The following is a 19,601-nucleotide window of genomic DNA, read 5'->3' as shown; positions in this document are numbered from 1 at the left end:
ACCCAATGTGGTACGGATCTGCTTTATCTATACTTTAGAATCGGAACCCTCATCAGAAGCTAGCCAGCTAACTAGCTACTAGCTAGTAGCTAGCCACTGCTAGCGGTCTTCAACGCTAACTAGGACACCAGCGCGACATCTACCCAAAGCATATCAGACTGCTTTTTCTCTACCACATCTCCGGATTCCTACCGCAAGCTCTGAACCTTTACACTGGATCATCGCAACTAGCTAGCTGCAATCCGAGTGGCTACTCCTGGCTAACGTCTCTGTCCCAGAGCAAGCACCAGTTAGCCTGGAGCTAGCCTCGAGCTAAGCCCATCTCCCGACTAGCCGAAGAGGTCCAACAATACCTATTTTGCCAATTGGCCTGGACCCTCTACTGCCGACTCGGAGCCCCGCCGATCCATCACGACTGGTCCGCCGACATAATCGTCCGAGGGGGTTTCAACAGGCTTTTCCGCTGCGACATCGCCAAAGATCCATCTGCTGGCCAAGGCCCGCGAGCTTTCTGAATCGCTGTATCTCCAGCTCACCGCATGAAGAGGAATAAACAGACTCACCCCATCGCGACGTCCCCCAAAGGTTAACTCTCTAGCCCTCGCTATCTCCCTGCTTGCTAATTCGGCCTGCTAACGGCTAGCTTGTCAAGCTCCGGTCCGCTAACTGCTACCTTGTCTAGCTCGGGCCTACGAACTGTTAGCTTGTTAGCACAGGCCTGCTAACCGTCTGAACCACCACGTCCCAATCACTCTCTGACCCCATTACTTTCTATCTCTTTTTGATTTTTAATTTGTTTATACCTTCCGGAAACCTGCCTCACCCAATGTGATACGGAATCGCTATTACTTTTACTCTTATTTTTATTTTTATGACACACTCAAGAACCTCCAGACGCTAACTAGCTACAAGCTATTTAGTCATTGTTAGTTTTTTAAAAACCTGGATAACACTCGCCAGCCCAGCCTCCCTGCCCATCCACCGCTGCCCCCTGGACACTGATCTCTTGGCTACATAGCTGACGCACGCTGGACTGTCCATTAATCACGGTACTCCTTTCTGCTTGTTTGTCTTACCTGTCGGCCCCGTTGCCTAGTCAACGCCATTTTACCTGCTGTTTGTTGTGCTAGCGGATTAGCCTCGCCTACTGTTTTTAGCTAGCTTTCCAAATTCAACACCTGTGATTACTGTATGCCTCGCTGTATGTCTCTCTCAGATGTCAATATGCCTTGTATACTGTTATCATTGTTTTAGTTCACAATGGAGCCCCTAGACCCACTCTGCATACCCCTGTTACCTCCTTTGTCCCACCTCCCACACATGCGGTGACCTCACCCATTACAACCAGCATGTCCAGAGATACAACCTCTCTCATCATCACCCAGTGCCTGGGCCTACCTCCGCTGTACCCGCACCCCACCATACCCTTGTCTGCGCATTATGCCCTGAATATATTCTACCATGCCCAGAAACCTGCTCCTCTTATCCTCTGCCCCCAACGCTCTAGGCGACCAGTTTTGATAGCCTTTAGCCGCACCCTCATACTACTCCTTCTCTGTTCTGCGGGTGATGTGGAGGTAAACCCAGGCCCTGCATGTCCCCAGGTACCCTCATTTGTTGACTTCTGTGATTGAAAAAGCCTTGGTTTTATGCATGTCAACATCAGAAGCCTCCTCCCCAAGTTTGTTTTACTCACTGCTTTAGCACACTCTGCTAACCCTGATGTCCTTGCCGTGTCTGAATCCTGGCTCAGGAAGGCCACCAAAAATTCAGAGATTTCCACACCCAACTATAACATCTTCCGTCAAGATAGAACTGCCAAAGGGGGCGGAGTTGCAGTCTACTGCAGAGATAGCCTGCAAAGTAATGTCATACTTTCCAGGTCCATACCCAAACAGTTCGAACTACTAATTTTGAAAATTACCCTTTCCAGAAATAAGTCTCTCACTGTTGCCGCCTGCTACCGACCACCCTCAGCTCCCAGCTGTGCCCTGGACACCATTTGTGAATTGATCGCCCCCCATCTAGCTTCAGAGTTTGTTCTGTTAGGTGACCTAAACTGGGATATGCTTAACACCCCGGCAGTCCTACAATGTAAGCTAGATGCCCTCAATCTCACTCAAATCATCAAGGAACCCACCAGGTACAACCCTAACTCTGTAAACAAGGGCACCCTCATAGACGTCATCCTGACCAACTGGCCCTCCAAATACACCTCCGCTGTCTTCAACCAGGATCTCAGCGATCACTGCCTCATTGCCTGTATCCGCCACGGAGCCGCAGTCAAACGACCACCCCTCATCACTGTCAAACGCTCCCTAAAACACTTCTGTGAGCAGGCCTTTCTAATCGACCTGGCCCGGGTATCCTGGAAGGACATTGACCTCATCCCGTCAGTTGAGGATGCCTGGTCATTCTTTAAAAGTAACTTCCTCACCATTTTAGATAAGCATGCTCCGTTAAAAAAATGCAGAACCAAGAACAGATACAGCCCTTGGTTCACTCCAGACATGACTGCCCTCAACCAGCACAAAAACATCCTGTGGCGGACTGCAATAGCATCGAATAGCCCCCGTGATATGCAACTGTTCAGGGAAGTCAGGAACCAATACACGCAGTCAGTCAGGAAAGCTAAGGCCACTTCTTCAGGCAGAAGTTTGCATCCTGTAGCTCCAACTCCAAAAAGTTCTGGGACACTGTGAAGTCCATGGAGAACAAGAGTACCTCCTCCCAGCTGCCCACTGCACTGAGGCTAGGTAACACGGTCTCCACCGATAAATCCACGATTATCGAAAGCTTCAATAAGCACTTCTCAACGGCTGGCCATGCCTTCCGCCTGGCTACTCCAACCTCGGCCAACAGCTCCGCCCCCCCCGCAGCTCCTCGCCCAAGCCTCTCCAGGTTCTCCTTTACCCAAATCCAGATAGCAGATGTTCTGAAAGAGCTGCAAAACCTAGACCCGTACAAATCAGCTGGGCTTGACAATCTGGACCCTCTATTTCTGAAACTATCTGCCGCCATTGTCGCAACCCCTATTACCAGCCTGTTCAACCTCTCTTTCATATCGTCTGAGATCCCCAAGGATTGAAAGCTGCCGCAGTCATCCCCCTCTTCAAAGGGAGACACCCTGGACCCAAACTGCTATAGACCTATATCCATCCTGCCCTGCCTATCTAAGGTCTTCGAAAGCCAAGTCAACAAACAGGTCACTGATCATCTCGAATCCCACCGTACCTTCTCCGCTGTGCAATCTGGTTTCCGAGCCGGTCACGGGTGCACCTCAGCCACGCTCAAGGTACTAAACGATATCATAACCGCCATCGATAAAAGACAGTACTGTGCAGCCGTCTTCATCGACCTCGCCAAGGCTTTCGACTCTGTCAATCACCATATTCTTATCGGCAGACTCAATAGCCTCGGTTTCTCGGATGACTGCCTTGCCTGGTTCACCAATTACTTTGCAGACAGAGTTCAGTGTGTCAAATCGGAGGGCATGCTGTCCGGTCCTCTGGCAGTCTCTATGGGGGTGCCACAGGGTTCAATTCTCGGGCCGACTCTTTTCTCTGTATATATCAATGATGTTGCTCTTGCTGCGGGCGATTCCCTGATCCACCTCTACGCAGACGACACCATTCTATATACTTTCGGCCCGTCATTGGACACTGTGCTATCTAACCTCCAAACGAGCTTCAATGCCATACAGCACTCCTTCCGTGGCCTCCAACTGCTCTTAAACGCAAGTAAAACCAAATGCATGCTTTTCAACCGATCGCTGCCTGCACCCGCATGCCCGACTAGCATCACCACCCTGGATGGTTCCGACCTTGAATATGTGGACATCTATAAGTACCTAGGTGTCTGGCTAGACTGCAAACTCTCCTTCCAGACTCACATCAAACATCTCCAATCGAAAATCAAATCAAGAGTCGGCTTTCTATTCCGCAACAAAGCCTCCTTCACCCACGCCGCCAAGCTTACCCTAGTAAAACTGACTATCCTACCGATCCTCGACTTCGGCGATGTCATCTACAAAATGGCTTCCAACACTCTACTCAGCAAACTGGATGCAGTCTATCACAGTGCCATCCGTTTTGTCACCAAAGCACCTTATACCACCCACCACTGCGACTTATATGCTCTAGTCGGCTGGCCCACGCTACATATTCGTCGCCAGACCCACTGGCTCCAGGTCATCTACAAGTCCATGCTAGGTAAAGCTCCGCCTGATCTCAGTTCACTGGTCACGATGGCAACACCCATCCGTAGCACGCGCTCCAGCAGGTGTATCTCACTGATCATCCCTAAAGCCAACACCTCATTTGGCACTCTGCTGCCTGTGACTGGAACGAACTGCAAAAATCGCTGAAGTTGGAGACTTTTATCTCCCTCACCAACTTCAAACATCAGCTATCCGAGCAGCTAACCGATCGCTGCAGCTGTACATAGTCTATTGGTAAATAGCCCACCCATTTTCACCTACCTCATTCCCATACTGTTTTTATACTGTTTTTTTTAATTTTTTATTTACTTTTCTGCTCTTTTGCACACCAATATCTCTACCTGTACATGACCATCTGATCATTTATCACTCCAGTGTTAATCTGCAAAATTGTATTATTCGCCTACCTCCTCATGCCTTTTGCACACATTGTATATAGACTGCCCATATTTTTTCTACTGTGTTATTGACTTGTTAATTGTTTACTCCATGTGTAACTCTGTGTTGTCTGTTCACACTGCTATGCTTTATCTTGGCCAGGTCGCAGTTGCAAATGAGAACTTGTTCTCAACTAGCCTACCTGGTTAAATAAAGGTGAAATAAAAAAAATAAAACAGTGTGGTAGTTATGTAGAGTGTAACCTGATACCCACAGGTCAGCCAGTCACAGTGTGGTAGTTATGTAGAGTGTAACCTGATACCCACGGGTCAGCCAGTCACAGTGTGGTAGTTATGTAGAGTGTAACCTGATACCCACAGGTCAGCCAGTCACAGTGTGGTAGTTATGTAGAGTGTAACCTGATACCCACAGGTCAGCCTGTCACAGTGTGGTAGTTATGTAGAGTGTAACCTGATACCCACGGGTCAGCCAGTCACAGTGTGGTAGTTATGTAGAGTGTAACCTGATACCCACAGGTCAGCCTGTCACAGTGTGGTAGTTATGTAGAGTGTAACCTGATACCCACAGGTCAGCCAGTCACAGTGTGGTAGTTATGTAGAGTGTAACCTGATACCCACAGGTCAGCCAGTCACAGTGTGGTAGTTATGTAGAGTGTAACCTGATACCCACAGGTCAGCCTGTCACAGTGTGGTAGTTATGTAGAGTGTAACCTGATACCCACAGGTCAGCCAGTCACAGTGTGGTAGTTATGTAGAGTGTAACCTGATACCCACAGGTCAGCCTGTCACAGTGTGGTAGTTATGTAGAGTGTAACCTGATACCCACAGGTCAGCCTGTCACAGTGTGGTAGTTATGTAGAGTGTAACCTGATACCCACAGGTCAGCCAGTCACAGTGTGGTAGTTATGTAGAGTGTAACCTGATACCCACGGGTCAGCCAGTCACAGTGTGGTAGTTATGTAGAGTGTAACCTGATACCCACAGGTCAGCCTGTCACAGTGTGGTAGTTATGTAGAGTGTAACCTGTTACCCACAGGTCAGCCAGTCACAGTGTGGTAGTTATGTAGAGTGTAACCTGATACCCACAGGTCAGCCTGTCACAGTGTGGTAGTTATGTAGAGTGTAACCTGATACCCACAGGTCAGCCAGTCACAGTGTGGTAGTTATGTAGAGTGTAACCTGATACCCACGGGTCAGCCAGTCACAGTGTGGTAGTTATGTAGAGTGTAACCTGATACCCACGGGTCAGCCAGTCACAGTGTGGTAGTTATGTAGAGTGTAACCTGATACCCACAGGTCAGCCAGTCACAGTGTGGTAGTTATGTAGAGTGTAACCTGATACCCACAGGTCAGCCAGTCACAGTGTGGTAGTTATGTAGAGTGTAACCTGATACCCACGGGTCAGCCAGTCACAGTGTGGTAGTTATGTAGAGTGTAACCTGATACCCACAGGTCAGCCAGTCACAGTGTGGTAGTTATGTAGAGTGTAACCTGATACCCACAGGTCAGCCAGTCACAGTGTGGTAGTTATGTAGAGTGTAACCTGATACCCACGGGTCAGCCAGTCACACTGTGGTAGTTATGTAGAGTGTAACCTGATACCCACAGGTCAGCCTGTCACAGTGTGGTAGTTATGTAGAGTGTAACCTGATACCCACAGGTCAGCCAGTCACAGTGTGGTAGTCATGGAACAAACAGGGTCTGGTTGCCTGGCTGCTGCTGGCTTCCTTCAGGCTTCAGCATGACAACATTCTGTTGATTATCTCACCACAGACCGACCGTTAGTTTTTACCCACTGTCCAGAGTCAGACTGGCAGAAAGAGATTGTCCATGCAGATTATTCAGAAATAGATACAGATGAATAAAACAGGGTCTGTCATGTGAGACACCAGCACTCCTTAAGGGAGCACCTTAATCAGACTTCTCTACCCAGACTACCCAGTGTGCTGAATATGAAATGTCATATCTGTTGAGTTGACCAGAATGGTGTGCTGTGGATTAGACGTAGTTCATCCAGTCACAGCTCTGTTAAACTCAACAGAGGCTCAACCAGTCAGCTTTTGCTCATTTGACATTAGAAGTCATTGTAGGAAAGTTTAAAAAAATATATATTTACAGTCAGCTAGAAGTAGTTTAATTAGTTAGAAAAACAAATCATATTGCTCTGAGTCTGCAGATTTCCTCTTGCATCACTACTGATAACTGCTTCTCTCTCTCTCCGCAGCCAAAAAAGCAGAGGCTCGCTTTGCCTCTCTCAAAACAGAAGGAAATGAGCATGTGAGGAAAAGCCAGTTCCATGACGGTCTAGAAAAGTACAGTGAATGCCTTAAGATCAAACCTGACGAGTGTTCCTGCTTTACCAACAGGTGACCCCTAACCCTGCTAAGCATACTAATCCTAATCCTGCTAGCATACTAACCCTAACCCTGTTAGCATACTAACCCTAACCCTGCTAGCATACTAACCCTAACCCTGCTAGAATACTAACCCTAACCCTGCTAGCATACTAACCCTAACCCTGTTAGCATACTAACCCTAATCCTGTTAGCATACTAACCCTAACCCTGCTAGCATACTAACCCTAACCCTGCTAGCATACTAACCCTAACCCTGTTAGCATACTAACCCTAACCCTAACCCTGCTAGCATACTAACCCTAACCCTGCTAGCATACTAACCCTAACCCTGCTAGCATACTAACCCTAATCCTGCTAGCATACTAACCCTAACCCTGTTAGCATACTAACCCTAACCCTGCTAGCATACTAACCCTAACCCTGCTAGCATACTAACCCTAACCCTGTTAGCATAAAAACCCTAATCCTGTTAGCATACTAACCCTAATCCTCATAGCATACTAACCTTAACCTGACAAGTGTTCCTGCTTTAGCAACAGGTGACCCCTAATCCTTCAGATCAAACCTAAGTTAATACTTACAGTAGATAATAGGAAGTGCTTATAGACAAGATTTACATTTGAGTTATTCAGCAGATAGATCTCCAGAGCCACTTACAGCTAGTGAATTAATCATAACCACATATCTCAGTCAAGTCCATTTTTCCTCAGTAATGTCCACGCTAGTAGGGGGAATTCCATTTTTCCTCAGTAATGTCCATGCTAGTAGGGGGAAGTCCATTTTTCCTCAGTAATGTCCATGCTAGTAGGGGGAAGTCCATTTTTCCTCAGTAATATCCACGCTAGTAGGGGGAAGTCAAGTGCGAGTGGCATTTATTTGATTGATTTTTATATGATTGTAAGCACAGTTCTTTATCAGTGTAGTACTGTACACAAAAATTGCCATGATACATGACCACTTTCAAGCCCACTGTCAGGCCTTAACTCCTACCCTTCACCCCCAGAGCCATCTGTTATCTGAGACTGGGTTGTTTTGAAGAGGCCAGACAGGACTGTGACTCCGCCCTCAAGCTGGAACCAACCAATAAGAAGGCCTTCTATAGACGGGCGCTGGCGTTTAAAGGCTTACAGGTGGTTATCTATTATTCAAAGTCCTAGTTGGTTCAACGCATGTTTTTGTGTGAAGAACAAGGAAAACCAATGAACACTGTGTTTTCCAAAAACAGAAAAACGGCTTGTTTTTTGTTAACTCAGCAGATAAACCAAAAACAATTAACATTACATTTCATTTACATTTAAGTCATTTAGCAGACGCTCTTATCCAGAGCGACTTACAAATTGGTGCATTCACCTTATGACATCCAGTGGAACAGTAGTGCATCTAAATCTTTTAAGGGGGGGGGGTGAGAGGGATTACTTTATCCTATCCTAGGTATTCCTTAAAGAGGTGGGGTTTCAGGTGTCTCCGGAAGGTGGTGATTGACTCCGCTGTCCTGGCGTGGGTGGGGTTACATGTGGAATGCATTTTATTGGCCAAATGCACAACCGATACTTCCTGTCCCTTCAAAATAGGAGTCCACCCTTCTAACCTCATCTACTATCTATTAAGTCACCAATTAATAGCTATTTATTCATCTATTACTGTAAATGGTTAGCTGGTTAGCAAATTGATCAGAACCCCCCCACCAGTCTCAACGTCAACAGTGAAGAGGCGACTCCGGGATGCTGGCCTTCAAGGCAGAGTTCCTCTGTCCAGTGTCTGTGTTCTTTTGCCCATCTTAATCTTTTATTTTTATTTGCCATTCTGTGATATGTCTTTTTCTTTGCAACTCTGCCTAGAAGGCCAGTATCCTGGAGTTGCATTTAACATTTACATTTAAGTCATTTAGCAGACGCTCTTATCCAGAGCGACTTACAAATTGGTGCTTTCACCTTATGACATCCAGTGGAACAGCCACTTTACAATAGTGCATCTAGGTCTTTTAAGGGGGGGGGGTGAGAAGGATTACTTTATCCTATCCTAGGTATTCCTTAAAGAGGTGGGGTTTCAGGTGTCTCCGGAAGGTGGTGATTGACTCCGCTGTCCTGGCGTCGTGAGGGAGTTTGTTCCACCATTGGGGGGCCAGAGCAGCGAACAGTTTTGACTGGGCTGAGCGGCCTCTTCACTGTTGACGTTGAGACTGGTGTTTTGCGGGTACTATTTAATGAACCTGCCAGTTGAGGACTTGTGAGGCATCTGTTTCTCAAACTAGACACTCTAATATACTTGTCCTCTTGCTCAGTTGTGCACTGGGGCCTCCCACTACTCTTTATATTCTGGTTAGAGCCAGTTTGTTCTGTGAAGGGAGTAGTACACAGCGTTGTACGAGATCTTCAGTTTCTTGGCAAATTCTCTCATGGAATAGCCTTCATTTCTCAGAACAAGAATAGACTGATGAGTTTCAGATGAAAGTTCTTTGTTTCTGGCCAATTTGAGCCTGTAATCGAACCAACAAATGCCGATGCTCCAAATACTCAACTAGTCTACAGAAGGCCTCTTTAATCAGCCTCTTTGTGCTAACATAATTACAAAAGGGTTTTCTAATGATCAATTAGCCTTTTAAAATGATAAACTTGTATTAGCTAACACAACGTGTCATTGGAACACAGGAGTGATAGTTTCTGATAATGGGCCTCTGTGCGCCTACGTAGATATTCCATTTAAAAAATCAGCCGTTTCCAGCCACAATAGTCGTTTACAACATTAACAATGTCTACACTGTATTTCTGATCATTTTGATGTTATTTTAATGGACAAAAAAGGTGATTTTCTTTAAAAAACAAGGACTTTTCTAAGTGACCCCAAACCTTTGAACGGTAGTGTACGTACAGACACTCCAACTCTCCAACATAGTTTACAAACGCAGTATTTGTTTAGTGAGTAAAAATTCAAAGTTATAATGAATATAAATAGTAAAGTCAGGTAATGATACTCCAAAATATCTACTTACAATAAGTAGTACTTTACAGATACGCCCAAAACACTACTTAAATAGTCCTTTAAAGTATTTTTACTAAAGTACTTTACACCACTGGCATTAATATATGACTTAATAGGTATTAATAGATGTCTTAATAGATAGTAGATTAATAGAATGAAGTTAGAAGGATGAACCTCTATTTTGAAGAGACAGGAACTGTTGCATTTGGAAAATGACAGGCATTCCACATGTAACCGCACCCACTTGTGAAAATAGTCGGTTTTTGTTTATATGTAAAAAAAAAAAATATTAAAAAAAGCCTTTTTCACGTTGCAGATTTTTCTGTTATAAACTTGGTAAAAATTGTTTTGTGCCCATGTTTTTGTGTGAAGAACAAGGAAAACCAATGGACACTATCGCCCTTGAGGATAGAAGACATGCAACATGTTTTTATTATTCTTTTCCAGTCATGTGGTCCAGTGCTGCAGAGGAAGGCCTAGTTAAGCTGCAGCTGGCCCAGAACAGAGCGGCACGTCTTGCTCTTCATTGTAATCAGAGGGCTGATATTAATACTATGCATCCCAGTGTCTCTTGGCTAAGAGTTGAGGGGAGACTGACTGTAATCAGAGGGCTGATATTAATACTATGCATCCCAGTGTCTCTTGGCTAAGAGTTGAGGGGAGACTGACTGTAATCAGAGGGCTGATATTAATACTATGCATCCCAGTGTCTCTTGGCTAAGAGTTGAGGGGAGACTGACTGTAATCAGAGGGCTGATATTAATACTATGTATCCCAGTGTCTCTAAGAGTTGAGGAGAGACTGACTGTAATCAGAGGGCTGATATTAATACTATGTATCCCAGTGTCTCTAAGAGTTGAGGGGAGACTGACTGTAATCAGAGGGCTGATATTAATACTATGTATCCCAGTGTCTCTAAGAGTTGAGACTGCTACACTGCTGCCAGGGCGTATCTCAGACTGACTGCATCACCTATTCTTTTTATAAGAAACATGAATGTGTTGAAAATACCAAATGGTTTTCGTAGTCAACTTACACGCAGCTCCAGAACAAATTTAAGAAAGCGTACAGTATTATAGAGAGCCATTATTGCATGGAACTTCCTTCCATCTCATATTGCTCAAATGAACTGCAAACCTGGTTTAACAAAACTAATAAAGCAACACCTCACGGCACAACGCCTCTCCCCTATTGGACCTAGATAGTTTGTGTGTATTGATATGTAGGATATGTGTGCTGTTTTAAAAAAATGTATGTAGTTCTGTTCTTGTCTATTAATGTTCTGTAATATATGTTGTGTTTTGTGTGGATCCCGGGACGAGTAGTTGCTGCTGTCGCAAAGTCTAATGGAGATCCTAATAAAATACCAAATACCACTGATTTTTAACCACTTTTTGACATTCTACCTACCCTCCTTCTCTCACTCTTTCTCCACACACTCTCACCCTTTCTTCATCCTCACTCTCTTTTCCTCTACCCCACTCTCTTCGCCTCCTCTCCCTCCCTTCCCAGGACTACCTGTCTTCCAGCAGTGACCTCCAGGAAGTGTTACAGCTGGACCCCAACGTCCACGAGGCTGAACAGGAGCTGGAGACTGTGACAGGGCTGCTCAGACAGAGCCTCATGGACGGAGCCCAACTCACACCCAGGGTAGATACCCAACACACACCCAGGGTAGGTTCTCAACACACACCCAGGGTAGGTACCCAACACACACCCAGGGTAGGTCCCCAACACACACCAAGGGTAGGTTCCCAACACACACCAAGGGTAGGTTCTCAACACACACCCAGGGTAGGTCCCCAACACACATCAAGGGTAGGTTCCCAACACACACCCAGGGTAGGTCCCCAACACACACCAAGGGTAGGTCCCCAACACACACCAAGGGTAGGTACCCAACACACACCAAGGGTAGGTACCCAATACACACCCAGGGTAGGTACCCAACACACACCCAGGGTAGGTTCCCAACACATACCAAGGGTAGGTTCTCAACACATACCCAGGGTAGGTCCCCAACACACACCCAGGGTAGGTCCCAACACATACCAAGGGTAGGTTCTCAACACATACCCAGGGTAGGTCCCCAACACACACCAAGGGTAGGTCCCTGTTAGAGAAATTCTAAATTCCTATATGTTTTGTAGCCAAAACCAAATTCACACTCTTATCTATTTCATAATAAGTTGTAAGTTTATCATTTTGCATGAAATAGCAAGAGACCAGTCTTAAAAACAAGTTCAGCATTTATTCTTGATGAGTACTGACCCAAAATACAAAGAACATTTGATTTTAAAGAGAGAACATACAATGACGTCATCAGTTTCACACACTCTCTCCGATCCCCACAATAGCGCAGTGTCTTCAGGTCTGGAAATCTTCTTCTACTCCCCTCATAAAACAACATTCCAATCTGTCTAAAAGATATACTTTTCTCCACTAATGGAACATCAAACAAACATTCTTATCTGTCTGAAAAGATATATGCCATCCCCCTCCCTTAAACCTGCAAGGTACAGACAATTAATTTGTTTTACTTACATTTTCAGTAACAGCTTAACCAAGAACCCATACATTTCATACCATAACACAATAGTATTAAAATAAATTGTTCTAATTTAAATGTATACATAATTAACCATTTCAACTATAATTTCCTCAACAGTCCCCAACACACACCAAGGGTAGGTTCTCAACACACACCCAGGGTAGGTCCCCAACACACACCCAGGGTAGGTCCCCAACACACACCAAGGGTAGGTCCCCAACACACACCAAGGGTAGGTCCCCAACACACACCAAGGGTAGGTCCCCAACACACACCAGGGGTAGGTCCCCAACACACACCAAGGGTAGGTACCCAACACACACCAAGGGTAGGTCCCCAACACACACCCAGGGTAGGTCCCCAACACACACCAAGGGTAGGTTACCAACACACACCAAGGGTAGGTCCCCAACACACACCAAGGGTAGGTCCCCAACACACACCAAGGGTAGGTTCCCAACACACACCAGGGGTAGGTCCCCAACACACACCAAGGGTAGGTCCCCAACACACACCCAGGGTAGGTCCCCAACACACACCAAGGGTAAGTACCCAACTCTTTATTCCACCTCAGGTTTGATGGCAGAGATCAGACTGAACTCTTTATTCCACCTCAGGTTTGATGGCAGAGATCAGACTGAACTCTTTATTCCACCTCAGGTTTGATGTCAGAGATGTGACTGAACTCTTTATTCCAACTCGGGTTTGATGGCAGAGATGTGACTGAACTCTTTATTCCAACACAGGTTTGATGTCAGAAATGAGACTGCCACAGGAGACTGTATAGGAGGCTGATGAAGAGAGGGACTGACGGAGACCTGGGAAGGCTGTTCAGGCCTCATCATCCCTCACAGAGTTGACATGAACTAAGGTGAACTATGCTGGATGTTGGGCTCTGACTCCATCTGCCTTCAAAGAGCATCATTAAAGCATTGCGTCGACGACGGCGTTGTTCAATAATTCCCAGCAGGCAGCTGCATCCTTCATTTCCATTCTGGAGACTCTAAAGATACTTTAGATGCAATGAAGCTTCTTACATTTACATTTGTCATTTAGCAGACTCTCTTATCCAGAGAGACTTACAGTAGTGTGTCATTTAGCAGACTCTCTTATCCAGAGAGACTTACAGTAGTGTGTCATTTAGCAGACTCTCTTATCCAGAGAGACTTACAGTAGTGTGTCATTTAGCAGACTCTCTTATCCAGAGAGACTTACAGTAGTGTGTCATTTAGCAGATGCTCTTATCCAGAGAGACTTGCAGTTAGTGCATTCTTTACCTCAGCATGCTCAGACCCCCTACAGCAACACACTGTAGAGAAAAGGGTGCGTCACAAATGATGCCCTACTCTCTATAAAGTGCACTATGTTTGACCAGGGCTCATAGGTCTATAATCAAATGTAGTGCACTATATAGGGGATAGGGGTGCCATTTGGGACTCACACCCAAAATCTTAAAATCTAGGAGTGACTAGTTTTGCAGAAGTATTTGATTTCTTCCCACTAACAGCAGATTATGCAGACCGGCGGTATTACAGATTGGAGAAGCGATCGACAGAAGCTCTAGAAGCACACTGGAACACAATGTGGGAGAGATGTGGTGTGCCTTATTGAGATTCAAGTTGAACCATATATTTGGGAAGTGTAATCTGAACCTCAGAGAAATAACATCCTTGTATATATGTAATGAACTGCTGCTTTGATACACTGCAGAGTATTTTACATGAGGAAACCAAAAAATATGTTGCCACTGTATTGACAGTCATGCATGTACCTTTTCAACCTTTAAAGGGCACTGTTGGCTAATTAATGCATAATGAAAGATGGACAACTGTGTATATCATGTACTGTATGCTTTTAATCTCAGGTTCAGTCTTGAACATGACCATGATTGTATGGTAAATGTTAGCTCTGGTCCATGGCGTTAGAGGAATTGTAATGGCCTGGACCAGAGCTAGGTAAATGTGTATAGTAGTCAAACACTGATCTGCTAGTTTTCAGATGTTGCTCTACTGCTTTATAAAATCCCCAAACCCCCTTCAGATAGTTATCTGTTGAGTTAGAGGTCAACCCCCTTCAGATAGTTATCTGTTGAGTTAGAGATCAACCCCCTTCAGATAGTTAGAGGTCAACCCCCTTCAGATAGTTATCTGTTGAGTTAGAGGTCAACCCCCTTCAGATAGTTAGAGGTCAACCCCCTTCAGATAGTTATCTGTTGAGTTAGAGATCAACCCCCTTCAGATAGTTATCTGTTGAGTTAGAGGTCAACCCCCTTCAGATAGTTATCTGTTGAGTTAGAGGTCAACCCCCTTCAGATAGTTATCTGTTGAGTTAGAGGTCAACCCCCTTCAGATAGTTAGAGATCAACCCCCTTCAGATAGTTATCTGTTGAGTTAGAGATCAACCCCCTTCAGATAGTTAGAGATCAACCCCCTTCAGATAGTTATCTGTTGAGTTAGAGGTCAACCCCCTTCAGATAGTTATCTGTTGAGTTAGAGGTCAACCCCCTTCAGATAGTTATCTGTTGAGTTAGAGGTCAACCCCCTTCAGATAGTTAGAGATCAACCCCCTTCAGATAGTTAGAGGTCAACCCCCTTCAGATAGTTATCTGTTGAGTTAGAGATCAACCCCCTTCAGATAGTTATCTGTTGAGTTAGAGGTCAACCCCCTTCAGATAGTTATCTGTTGAGTTAGAGGTCAACCCCCTTCAGATAGTTATCTGTTGAGTTAGAGATCAACCCCCTTCAGATAGTTAGAGGTCAACCCCCTTCAGATAGTTATCTGTTGAGTTAGAGGTCAACACCCTTCAGATAGTTAGAGGTCAACCCCCTTCAGATAGTTATCTGTTGAGTTAGAGGTCAACCCCCTTCAGATAGTTATCTGTTGAGTTAGAGGTCAACCCCCTTCAGATAGTTAGAGATCAACCCCCTTCAGATAGTTATCTGTTGAGTTAGAGGTCAACCCCCTTCAGATAGTTATCTGTTGAGTTAGAGATCAACCCCCTTCAGATAGTTAGAGGTCAACCCCCTTCAGATAGTTATCTGTTGAGTTAGAGGTCAACCCCCTTCAGATAGTTAGAGGTCAACCCCCTTCAGATAGTTATCTGTTGAGTTAGAGATCAACCCCCTTCAGATAGTTATCTGTTGAGTTAGAGGTCAACCCCCTTCAGATAGTTATCTGTTGAGTTAGAGGTCAACCCCCTTCAGATAGTTATCTGTTGAGTTAGAGGTCAACCCCCTTCAGATAGTTAGAGATCAACCCCCTTCAGATAGTTATCTGTTGAGTTAGAGATCAACCCCCTTCAGATAGTTAGAGATCAACCCCCTTCAGATAGTTATCTGTTGAGTTAGAGGTCAACCCCTTCAGATAGTTATCTGTTGAGTTAGAGGTCAACCCCCTTCAGATAGTTATCTGTTGAGTTAGAGGTCAACCCCCTTCAGATAGTTAGAGATCAACCCCCTTCAGATAGTTAGAGGTCAACCCCCTTCAGATAGTTATCTGTTGAGTTAGAGATCAACCCCCTTCAGATCGTTATCTGTTGAGTTAGAGGTCAACCCCCTTCAGATAGTTATCTGTTGAGTTAGAGATCAACCCCCTTCAGATAGTTAGAGGTCAACCCCCTTCAGATAGTTATCTGTTGAGTTAGAGGTCAACACCCTTCAGATAGTTAGAGGTCAACCCCCTTCAGATAGTTATCTGTTGAGTTAGAGGTCAACCCCCTTCAGATAGTTATCTGTTGAGTTAGAGGTCAACCCCCTTCAGATAGTTAGAGATCAACCCCCTTCAGATAGTTATCTGTTGAGTTAGAGGTCAACCCCCTTCAGATAGTTAGAGATCAACCCCCTTCAGATAGTTATCTGTTGAGTTAGAGGTCAACCCCCTTCAGATAGTTAGAGGTCAACCCCCTTCAGATAGTTATCTGTTGAGTTAGAGGTCAACCCCCTTCAGATAGTTATCTGTTGAGTTAGAGGTCAACCCCCTTCAGATAGTTAGAGGTCAACCCCCTTCAGATAGTTATCTGTTGAGTTAGAGGTATTTCAGTTAGTGTCTGAAACTGATTAATAACAAGCTGCGTGTGTTGAATATATTGTGAATGTTCTGCTTTCACCACAGATTGGTCTATTTAGAACATAGACCCCTCTGAGGTGGTTGTTCATGATTAAACACTTCTGCTTTGTACTGTATACCATGTGTTCATTCTGAAAGATGTCTAGAGTTGACTTCATGCAGTCAGTTACTGACTTTTTAAAAAAAAATGTAATTTTTTAAAAGTTACAGTCCAACTGTAGGACTGATGATATGAAGCAACTTACTTGATGACTCTCAGTATTTTAGTTGTCCCGATGACAAATCCATTTTGTATGTGCAACAACAAAGTATTAGCCTGAGTGCCAGTCTGTTTGAGCTGTCATGCCAAACAGTTTGGTTTGAGCACAAACAGATCTGGGACCAGGCTACAAAAGGAGACTACAGATCTGGGACCAGGCTACAAAAGGAGACTACAGATCTGGGACCAGGCTATAGAAAGAGACAACCAGATCTGGGACCAGGCTATAGAAGGAGACCACAGATCTGGGACCAGGCTATAGAAGGAGAACAGATCTGGAACCAGGCTATAGAAGGAGACCACAGATCTGGGACCAGGCTAACAACTTACACTCATGGGTTTATTTTTGTGAAATATGCATTTACATACCAATTATGAAGCAAATTAGAAAACAAATATACAAATACCATAAGCTCCAATCACTCTCTACAAGTTAGACACTAGTCATTAAAGTATCATACAGAATCACAGGAAGTGGGAAAAGGGGGGTGGAAACAAACGGGGCAAACTGCAGCTTATGGCATGTTATCAATCCAGACTGAGAGTTGAGCAGCACCACAACAGCAGATACATGAACAGTTTAGGGGTCAACTTTTAGTTTAGAACATACATCCATGCATTCTGAGGTATTGCAGGTACATGAACGTAGATTCGATCCTAACGGAACTGTTTCATTTAACATGTACTAAGACGTCAAAGAAGACGTCTTCCCTTGTCTCATTCCTGTTGATGAAACTATATCCATTCTTGACGTTGAACCACTTGACTGAACCTTTGTGACATACAGTGTAAAAGTGAAAGGGAACAGTACACACCTCAGAGAGACACTACACACCTCATCAAGGGTCCTTAGGAGTGAGGAGGGTTCACCCACAGTAGCCTGAGAACTGTTCTGTCTTTGGTAGGCTAGGTGGTCACCAGGTTGGTGTGTCCATTAAAGTGTTCTGTCTTTGGTAGACTAGGTGGTTACCAGGTTGGTGTGTCCATTAAAGTGTTCTGTCTTTGGTAGGCTAGGTGGTTACCAGGTTGGTGTGTCCATTAAAGTGTTCTGTCTTTGGTAGGCTAGGTGGTTACCAGGTTGGTGTGTCCATTAAGCTGTTCTGTCTTTGGTAGGCTAGGTGGTTACCAGGTTGGTGTGTCCATTAAGCTGTTCTGTCTTTGGTAGGCTAGGTGGTTACCAGGTTGGTGTGTCCATTAAAGTGTTCTGTCTTTGGTAGGCTAGGTGGTTACCAGGTTGGTGTGTCCATTAAGCTGTTCTGTCTTTGGTAGGCTAGGTGGTTACCAGGTTGGTGTGTCCATTAAGCTGTTCTGTCTTTGGTAGGCTAGGTGGTTACCAGGTTGGTGTGTCCATTAAGCTGTTCTGTCTTTGGTAGGCTAGGTGGTTACCAGGTTGGTGTGTCCATTAAGCTGTTCTGTCTTTGGTAGGCTAGGTGGTTACCAGGTTGGTGTGTCCATTAAGCTGTTCTGTCTTTGGTAGGCTAGGTGGTTACCAGGTTGGTGTGTCCATTAAGCTGTTCTGTCTTTGGTAGGCTAGGTGGTTACCAGGTTGGTGTGTCCATTAAGCTGTTCTGTCTTTGGTAGGCTAGGTGGTTACCAGGTTGGTGTGTCCATTAAAGTGTTCTGTCTTTGGTAGGCTAGGTGGTTACCAGGTTGGTGTGTCCATTAAGCTGTTCTGTCTTTGGTAGGCTAGGTGGTTACCAGGTTGGTGTGTCCATTAAGCTGTTCTGTCTTTGGTAGGCTAGGTGGTTACCAGGTTGGTGTGTCCATTAAGCTGTTCTGTCTTTGGTAGGCTAGGTGGTTACCAGGTTGGTGTGTCCATTAAAGTGTTCTGTCTTTGGTAGGCTAGGTGGTTACCAGGTTGGTGTGTCCATTAAGCTGTTCTGTCTTTGGTAGGCTAGGTGGTTACCAGGTTGGTGTGTCCATTAAGCTGTTCTGTCTTTGGTAGGCTAGGTGGTTACCAGGTTGGTGTGTCCATTAAGCTGTTCTGTCTTTGGTAGGCTAGGTGGTCACCAAGTTGGTGTGTCCATCAGCATCTCTTGACTTGTTCAACACAATGATGAGGGGGATGGTTAGCATCTCTTGACTTGTTCAACACAATGATGAGGGGGATGGTTAGCATCTCTTGACTTGTTCAACACAATGATGAGGGGGATGGTTAGCATCTCTTGACTTGTTCAACACAATGATGAGGGGGATGGTTAGCATCTCTTGACTTGTTCAACACAATGATGAGGGGGATGGTTAGCATCTCTTGACTTGTTCAACACAATGATGAGGGGGATGGTTAGCATCTCTTGACTTGTTCAACACAATGATGAGGGGATGGTTAGCATCTCTTGACTTGTTCAACACAATGATGAGGGGATGGTTAGCATCTCTTGACTTGTTCAACACAATGATGAGGGGATGGTTAGCATCTCTTGACTTGTTCAACACAATGATGAGGGGGATGGTTAGCATCTCTTGACTTGTTCAACACAATGATGAGGGGGATGGTTAGCATCTCTTGACTTGTTCAACACAATGATGAGGGGGATGGTTAGCATCTCTTGACTTGATACATTTTTTAAACATATTTAAAACATACAATATACTTGCAGTGAAGCCACTCAACAACTACATCACACCAGTCATCCAACAACTACATCACACCAGTCATTCAACAACTACATCACACCAGTCATTCAACAACTACATCACACCAGTCATCCAACAACTACATCACACCAGTCAACCAACAACTACATCACACCAGTCATTCAACAACTACATC

General features: G+C 45.0%; 1 protein-coding gene across 1 annotated transcript in view; it reads left to right on the top strand.

Moving 5' to 3' along the window:
- spag1a (sperm associated antigen 1a) overlaps positions 1–14,728 on the top strand; it is a 37,640-nt gene extending 22,912 nt beyond the window's left edge. Inside the window, exons 5-8 of the mRNA XM_065018075.1 lie at positions 6,842–6,983; positions 7,978–8,104; positions 11,466–11,627; positions 13,251–14,728. Of these exons, the coding sequence (XP_064874147.1) occupies positions 6,842–6,983; positions 7,978–8,104; positions 11,466–11,627; positions 13,251–13,256 (437 nt within the window). The 3' untranslated portion in view covers positions 13,257–14,728. The remainder of the gene's footprint in view (positions 1–6,841; positions 6,984–7,977; positions 8,105–11,465; positions 11,628–13,250) is intronic.
- Positions 14,729–19,601: the final 4,873 nt, after the last annotated feature.

Source organism: Oncorhynchus nerka, linkage group LG4, assembly GCF_034236695.1.
Source record: "Oncorhynchus nerka isolate Pitt River linkage group LG4, Oner_Uvic_2.0, whole genome shotgun sequence".
In the NCBI taxonomy this organism is placed as follows: Eukaryota; Metazoa; Chordata; class Actinopteri; order Salmoniformes; family Salmonidae; genus Oncorhynchus; species Oncorhynchus nerka.
Note: the sequence above shows the minus strand (reverse complement) of the source record. Positions and strands in the feature narration are given on the sequence as shown.